At 36.8% G+C, this 8,690-nt stretch overlaps 1 protein-coding gene across 1 annotated transcript in view; it reads right to left on the reverse strand.

Moving 5' to 3' along the window:
• TANC2 (tetratricopeptide repeat, ankyrin repeat and coiled-coil containing 2) overlaps positions 1 to 7,482 on the reverse strand; it is a 343,337-nt gene extending 335,855 nt beyond the window's left edge. The window contains exon 1 of the mRNA XM_021709161.1: positions 7,416 to 7,482. Within this exon, the coding sequence (XP_021564836.1) occupies positions 7,416 to 7,482 (67 nt within the window). The remainder of the gene's footprint in view (positions 1 to 7,415) is intronic.
• Between the last annotated feature and the right edge of the window lie 1,208 nt (positions 7,483 to 8,690).

Consider the following 8,690-nt stretch of genomic DNA (forward strand, 5'->3'; position numbering starts at 1 on the left):
GGCCACTGCACTCCAGTCTGGGCGACTGAGTGAGACTCCAACTCAAAAAAAAAAGAATAAGCCATGAGCTGAAGTTAATATAAAGAATAAAGTATTTACCCAATTATTCATTAAGGATTAAAGAAAAAACTACAATAATAAAAACACTAATGTTGTCATTTCATAAATACACTTTCCTTTTCATATAAATTTATTGTTGCCTTAGAATAATCTCTTAGCAGTAGTAAAAAACATACTGTTTCTCTACAAATAGAGTTCTTTCCATACAGAGTACAAAGCACTATTTTTATAGCAACTCTAAATTGTTAACAACTTCCATGAAAAACCACTGAGAATAAATATTAGCATAAGACTCCTAAAAATCATTATTGACATATTTAAGTATCTAGAAAAATCAAAGGAATTAGCTATAGTACTACAATAGAGCCTTGACATATATAAATTTAATAATATAATCTCTACAAAAGTAGTCGTTATTCAAAAGTCTAGGACAGAACCACTTGTGATTTTGCGACAGCAAAAACTTGATGCTTGACTCTAAAAATGATAGTATATGAAAATGAGTCACTTATCTGGTCTGAGGTCAAGTAGACACTTGTAAAGTAACTTAAAATGTTTGTAATGTTGTCAAAAGTGAACAACTGAAGGAGGTGTCTATGAAAATGATAGTACTAAGCCAGACAACAAATTTTGGATAAACTAGTTTTTTAATGTCAAATTTGAAAGCAGTGTGAAACTATAACATATATTAGTCCCACTACATATTCAAAAGAAAACATTAAAAAGTGAATGGTGGGGCGAGATCAATGAAAATGAAGAAGTAAGGACATCCAGAAATCCTTTCCTCCGTAAAAACAATTGTCAAACATGGTCAAAATCAACACAGCGAAAGGCTTGCAGCAAATCCATGCAATATTCAAGTATAACAGCAAACTTTACGGTGTTTTGTTTTGTTTTTTGAGTTAGAGTCACTCTGTCGCCACAGTCACCCCAGCGTTTACCTGCTGGACTCCGGCGATCCTTCTACCTCATCCTTCCAAGTAGCTAGAACTACAGGCATGCACAACCACGTTCGGCTAATTTTTTGATATACTGTAGGGCATTGACTTGCTGGGCTCAGGTATTCCTCTTGCCTCAGCCTCCCAAAGTGCTGAGGTTACAGGCTTTAGCCACCACGCCCGGCTGCTTTAAGGTGTTTTAATTTGCTCCAATCCTGTCCACCTCTCTCCAACCATGCAGTAGCAATAACCAACAACCTATAATTATTGTGAAAACCAGCAGCCTGGCAGCCACTGGAAAGGGCAAAAGAGGGCTGTAGCACCTCCAAAGCTTTATTCCCAAAGAACTGTTATTATTTGATCTATCTGGTAGCTCCAGGGAAGATTCTACTCACAAGACTGTCTTTATTTGATCTAACTCAGCACTTGCTCAATGTGAAAAACTCCCTTGGCATAGACTGGAAGTCATTTAAGAAAATATCTGTCTAGTCATGAGTTGCCCACTAAGCAACCAAGCAGAGGCTTTAGTAGCTATGCACAATAAAAAATACAGACAGGAGAGTTAGTTCACAGAAGTCACTAAACAAGGAAACAACAACATAGATCCCTGGTAGGGGAAGAAGACCTAATTTTCATAGATAATACATCATATAATCCAAAATGTCTGGGATTCAACAAAGAATTATGAGACATACAAAAACCAAAAAGGTGTGGCCCATATTCAGGGGTGGGGGTGGGGTCAGGAAATCACGGGGGTCTCTCAGGAAGCCCTGCAGTTGAATGCACTAAGTCACTTTAGATCACCCATCTTAAATACATTCAGAAAAACTAAAGGACACCTCAGTGAAGCTAAATGTAAATATGAGAACAATGCCGCATCAAATAAAGAATATCAATTTAAAAAACAAAAGTTTTTAAAAGAATCAAATAGAAAAACTCTAGAGTTAAGCAACAGAATTGAAATTTTTTAAAAATCAGAGGAACTTGATAGCAGATTTGGGTCAGCAAAGGAAAATAATCAGTGAACTTAAAGGTTGATCAACTGATATTACACAACCTGAGGAACAGGAAAAAAATGAAGAAAAATGAACAAAGTCTAAGAAACCTGTGAGACACCATCAACTATAGCAATACATACACAATGAGAGTCCCAAAGAGAGGAGAGAAAAGAGAAGAAAGAATCTCTGAAAAAATAAAACTGAACCATCAGATCCCAAGCTGTAAAGTAAATGCAATCTAGGAGGGAGTTGGTTTCTTTCATCATATTCCTCCCATTCTTCCCTATACCAAAATCATTTAAGAGAGTGGGAAAGTTACAGACTGCCTTAAAGGGGAAAGAAAAATGCTTCTTTCATTTATCAACATAATCTTTTTTTCCTTTGGGGTTTCTGTAGAGACTTCCATTCTTATGTATGGCTAATATCATAAACAGAAGCATCCATCTTACTACAGACTCTTTTTGCTGAGGAGGCCAAACGACCTGATTAATAAAGGCCACCAATATCCAATGGATGCTGTAAACCCACTAGAAAAATAAATACCTTATTAATGCCTGGTAAATTATAATTAGGAATTTGACTCTACTATAAGGCAAAAGAGTAAAAGAAATATGATTGGCAGTATTATTCAATAGACCTATTCAGTAAACAAAGAATCCTGGTCTACAAAAGAGCATATTTAGAGAAACTTCATGAATTCACAAGTTGGAGAATACCCCATATTGTAGAAAAGTAGCTGACTAGGTTCACTGACTACTTAAGTAACCTGCTCCCACTCACTAACCTCCCAAAAAAAACATTTAAATACCTGCCGAGCAGGTACTTTATGAATTATTCTTTGGAGGCTAGTATTATCGCCATTACAAAAAAATTCACATATCATGTGTTACCAATAAATAGTTGAAGTGTCTACTATATAATATACTGATGATCAATATAGTTTTTTCTCGTTAATTTGGGAGGAATTTCAGGTATTTATAGTGCTACTTACTGCCATATGATCCTATTGGCTAAGTAACCAATAATGTATAATGCGAGTTCCTTTTTAAAAAAATACTGTATGTGTTTTTCAAAAATCTAGACTAGGAACATGCAAGAACTATAAGAGTGTCCCTATTTGGCCTTTGCTGAGATGTTCATTAGAATTCTTAGACTTAGGGCCATGCACAGTGGCTCACGCCTATAATCCTAGCACTTTAGGAGGGTCTACTGGGAGGACTGCTTGTGCCTAGGAGCTCAAGACCAGCCCAGGCAACATAGCAAGTCCTCATCTCTACAAAATAATAATTTAAAAAATTGGCCAGGCACATATGGTGCCTACAATCCTGGCTACTCAGGAGGCTGAGGCTGAAGAATCACTTGAGCCCAAGAGTAGAAGGTTGTGGTGAGCCATGACCGTACTCCAGCCTGGGGGACAGAGTGAGAACCTAATTAAAGAAATAAGTAAATACATAAAAAGCTGGGCACGTTGGCTCATGCCTATAATCTAAGTACTTTGGGAGGCAGAGGCAAGAGGATTGCCTGAGTCCAGGGTTTCAAGATCAGCCTGGGCAACTTGGAGAGACCTTGTCTCTACAATAAAAAAAATTAGCCAGGCATGGTGGTGCACACCTGTGATTCCAGCTTTCTGGAAGGCTGAGGAGGAAAGATCACTTGAGCCCAGCAGGTTGAGGCTGTGGGGACCGTGAGCATACCACTTCACTCCAGCCTGGACAACAGAGTGAGACTCCTACTCAAAAAAACAAACGAACAAAAACTTAGACTTGACCTAATGATATCTTTTGCCAACCCCAATCTATGTTTCAGGAGCTATAACAAAATGCAATGTAATTCTCTAGGTTAAATTCTGCTACAGAATGAGGACATTAGTGAAAAAACTGGTGACTTCCAAATTTAAGTCCAGAGTTTGTTTAACAGAAATGTACCAAGGTTGGTTTCTTAGTTTCAACTAACACTCTTATGATAATACAAGATGTTAACAATGGGGTATATCGAGAAAGGGTTATACAAGAATTGTCTGTACTATTTCCCCATTTTTCTGTAAGTCTAAAATTAGCCTAAAATAAAAAGCTTATTTTTAAAAAATAGACACAGGAAAAATAAAATAACATGAGGTAAAAAAAAAAAAAACCAGATAATAAAAAAAGACAGAATTATGAAACCCAGACCTTATGGCACATTGATACAGATATAGAGTTTAAAAATATGCAACAATTAATACAATACCTTGCCTTGGACCAGACCCTGGAAAACAAGGCAGACAATTCTATAAAGGATATTGCTGGGTAAACTGACAAAACTGGTGGTAAATTGGATAAAACAATCATATCAATGTTGCTATTGTAGTTATAGGAAAGAATTTGTTTGTCCTTAAGAAATTCACATAACCAGGCTCGGTGGCTCAGCCTGTAATCCCAGCACTTTGGGAGGCCGAGGCGAGTGGATTGCCTGAGCCCGTGGGTTTGAGACCCGCATGGGCAACTTGGCGAGACCTCGTCTCTACAATAAATCAAAAACTAGCCGGGCATGGTAGCGCGCACCTGTAGTTCCAGCTACTTGGAAAACTGAGGCAGAAGGATCGCCGGAGTCCAGCAGGTTGAGGCTGCGGTGGCCAGGAGTATGTCACTGGACTCCAGTCTGGGCAACAGAGTGAGACTCCAACTCAAAAAAAAAAAACAAAAAAAACACTGAAGAATTTAGGAGTGTGAAGGGGCATGATGTATGTAACTTACTGTCAAATTATTATTTTTTTTTAAGTGAGAGGGGATTATGAAGGGAGGGAGACAGAATATGCATGTGCGTACGTATATATGTATGTCTGTATGTATAAAGAGGAGATATAGAGAAAATTTAATAAAAATTGATAATTTGTGAATCTGTGTAAGGTCATGTGTAATTCTTTGTACCACTATTACAGCCTCTCAATAAGCATAAATTATTTTCTTTTTTTTTTTTTAAAGAAGCAATGGGCCGGGCTCGGTGGCTCAGCCTGCAATCCCGTGCCTTTGGGAGGCTGAGGTGAGGGGATTGCCTGAGCCCATGGGTTCGAGACCCGCCTGGGCAGGCAAGACCTCATCTCCACAATAAAATCAAAAAATTAGCCGGGCATGGTAGCGCGCACCTGTAATTCCGGCTACTCAGAAGGCTGAGGCGGAAGGATGGCCCAGGTAGAGGCTGCAGTGGCTGGGAGAGCCACTGCACTCCAGTCTGGGCGACAGAGTGAGACTCCAACTCAAATAAATAAATAAATAAATAAAAATAAAAAATAAAAGAAGCAATGGAAATTCTAGAACTGAAATACAAAAAAACTAAAATTAAGAACTAAATATAGTTAGGAGTAGATTATATACCAATGAAGAATATATCCGGTCAAAAGAAAATATCCAGCATATAGAGACAAAAGAGAAAAAAATATAGGGCAGATGATATGTCAAATGCATAACTAGAGTCCTAGAAAGAAAAAAAATGGGAGAAAAATTAAAATTTGAAAATATAACGAGGAACAGTTTTCCGAAGTTGATAAAAGACATTACGTCACAGATTCATAAACCCTACAAACAAAAATAGAAGATAAACAAAGATTTAAATGTCAGATTAAAAAGAAAGCGCCTCCTAGGCATATCAATATAAATCTCGAAAACTTAAAGAGAATAAAGGCAGACTGCCTTTAGAGGAAAATAAAGCAAGAAAGGAGAGAGAAAGATGCATAGAACAAATAAGACAAGTAGAAACCACATAGGAATATGTTATATTTAAGCCCAAATAACTCACTGACTGAAATAATGTAGAGAAGAGACTTCCTTCAGAGAAAAGACTTTCTGGATGAATAACAAGAAAATCCAACTATATACTATTCAGATCATAAGCATAAAGAAATGCTGAAAGTAAAAAGAAAAAACAAATCATAGTCTGAAAGTAAAAAGATAAAACAAATCATAGTTTGAAAACACTAATCAAAAGAAAGCTGGGGTAGTTATATTAATATGAGACAAAATCAACTTTCAAACAAAAGGCAGTATTAGAAACAAAGAGGGACATTTCATAATGGTAAAAAAGTCAATTCACCAGGAAGATGTAACAATCCTAAATTTGAATGTTCCTAATTTAGAAAGGTTTCCAAACATAATGACCAAATGATGAACTGTAAAGCAAATCTCAGTGAATATCAAAAGACTGAAATAGCACATAATAGGTTCTCTGATAACAGTACAATTAAGCTAGAATTCAATAATAATAAATGTGACTGTCTCTGCCCCGTTTCCAAGTACATAGCTCTAAAACCTTTGGAATCTCCAGAATAATAGGAGTTTTTTTTAATGCTAACAAGATGACTGGCAGAGATAGTTTCAGGATGGGCTGGTTGCCAAGGGAACCAACCAAGGGAGCAGAGGGTAGAAACTTGCAGCCTTGCCCTCTGCCTCTGGGGAGGAGAGATGTGCTGAAGGTTCAGTTCATCACCAGTGGTCAATGATTTAACCAATCCTGTCTACGCAACAGAGCCTCTATAAAAACGCTAAAGGATGGGGTTTGGAGGGCTTTTGGGTTGCTGAACACATGACAGTGCTGGAAAGGCGGCATACCTGAAAATGGCATGGAAGCTCAGTGCCCCTTCCCCCATACCCTGCCCTACCCACCTCTTCCATCTGACTGCTCCTGAGTTGTATTCTTTTATAATAAACCACTAATCTTGTTTTCCTGATTTCTGGAAGTCATTCTAGCAAATGATCGAACCTGAGGAACAGGTCAGGAGAACCTCTGACTTGCAGGCAAGTTCGAAAGAAGCTGTGGATAACCTGGGGACCCCCCACTTGCAATTGGCCTCTGAAGTGGAATGCAGTCTTGCAGGACTGAGATCATAACCTGTGGGGTCTGTGCTAACTCCAGGTAGACAGTGTCAGAAATGAGAACTGAATCGTAGGCTATCTAGTGAGTGTCCACCAGAGAACTGAGTTGAACCCATTGCAGGGAAAAATTTGACAGCTAGAAATGTTGTTATGAGTGGTAGAGGAGAAAACAGTTTTCCTGTATTCGGTAGGTGTAGAATAGTTTTTCTTTATAATATAACCACAAAATCTACAGTTTAGACATTAACAAGTACACTTTTAAATACCTATGTGTTAAAAAAACACAATGGAAATTATAAAAACATTCTGAAATGAATAAATGGATATAAATTTATAAACTGCAGAAAAATAAGTAAATTGAAAAGATTATGCAGAATATAATAAATGTCTACCACTAACCAAAAAAACCTTTGGAAACTCCAGATTTTGGAAACTCCAGATTATAAATGTATTTAATAAGTAGGTTAATTTAATAGATAGTGTAATAAACAATAACAGTGTTACAGCATCAATTCATATTCCTAAAAAAGTTTATTTCTAAAATATCACACACAATAAATGTAGCAGTCACTTACCACTTGATCTGTTTTTACGACTTGACTTCCCACCAGTAAGAAGCATCTTAAGACTATTCCGAAACATGATTATGCTGTTCTAGAACAAAACTGCAAAAGAAAATACAGGAAAATCTGTTTAAGAAAATTTGATTTTCTACTCAAACTACCACCAAGAATTTAAAATTCACTATACAGAATTAACTGTGTTTACCCATAAATATATACTACCATGTACCCATATTAATTAAAACAAAATTATTAAACCAAAAAGAAAATTGTTTAAATACATAATATGAAACTGTAACAATATGACCAAAAAAATAAATATTTAAATAGCTTCTTAAAAGTATACTATAATACTCTGTCTACCCTAAGAAATAAAGGTAGATATCACAGAGGATACACAGAAATAGGAAATAATTAGCTAGTTGTAAATACTGTTTACCCTTCACTGGCTCTCCATTTCTTGGACAATTTTCCTATACGTAAAACACACACCCAGATTCTAAAATCTTACAGCAACTTCAGATTTTTCATTGGTTAAGCCAGAATCCCACCTAACAAGACTACGTATGTGAATCAGTGCCCATCCTCTCTATGTTCCACTCCTACCAAAGGAAAACCCTCTGACTGTATTGTATGCTACATACTCTCTCATCTTTTCCAGAACTTTGTTTTAAAAAATCCTCTTCTGATCGCCGGAGCCCAGCAGGTCGAGGCTGCGGTGGCCGGGAGTGGCCACTGCACTCCAGTCTGGGCGACAGAGTGAGACTCCAACTCAAAAAAAAAAAAAAAAAATTCCTCTTCCTTTTCTCTCTCACACAGCTTTACCTTTTTCTCTCTACAGAATCATTCCAATCATACCATATTTTAGTGTGTCCTGTCCAAAAACAAAGAAAGCCCTCCTCTTTACTCCTCCATGGTGCAATTAACTGACCTATGTCTTCACTCTTTTTAGTAGCAAAATTTCCCAAAATTGTTGTCAGTACTTGGTAAGTCTAGCAGACTGAACAGAGCAAACCTGAAGTGGAACTCAGGTCAGCAGAAAATATCGAAACCAAAGCATGGAGAGATAAACATTGAAAAATACAGAAAAGAGTACTAGACACATTAAAAAAAAAAAAACCAATGAAAAGTTCTAACATACATATAACTGAAACCTCAGAAGAAAAATGGATGAAATTACAAAAGAAGCAACATAATAAGTGATAAATACCTAAGAATTTTCTAACATTAATGAAAGACATGAAGTTACATTTTAAAGAAGCCTGTCAAATAAAAGCAGAATAAATA

The sequence above is a fragment of the Carlito syrichta genome, unplaced genomic scaffold (assembly GCF_000164805.1).
Source record: "Carlito syrichta isolate Samal-C Ts95f unplaced genomic scaffold, Tarsius_syrichta-2.0.1 Scaffold169039, whole genome shotgun sequence".
In the NCBI taxonomy this organism is placed as follows: domain Eukaryota; kingdom Metazoa; phylum Chordata; class Mammalia; order Primates; family Tarsiidae; genus Carlito; species Carlito syrichta.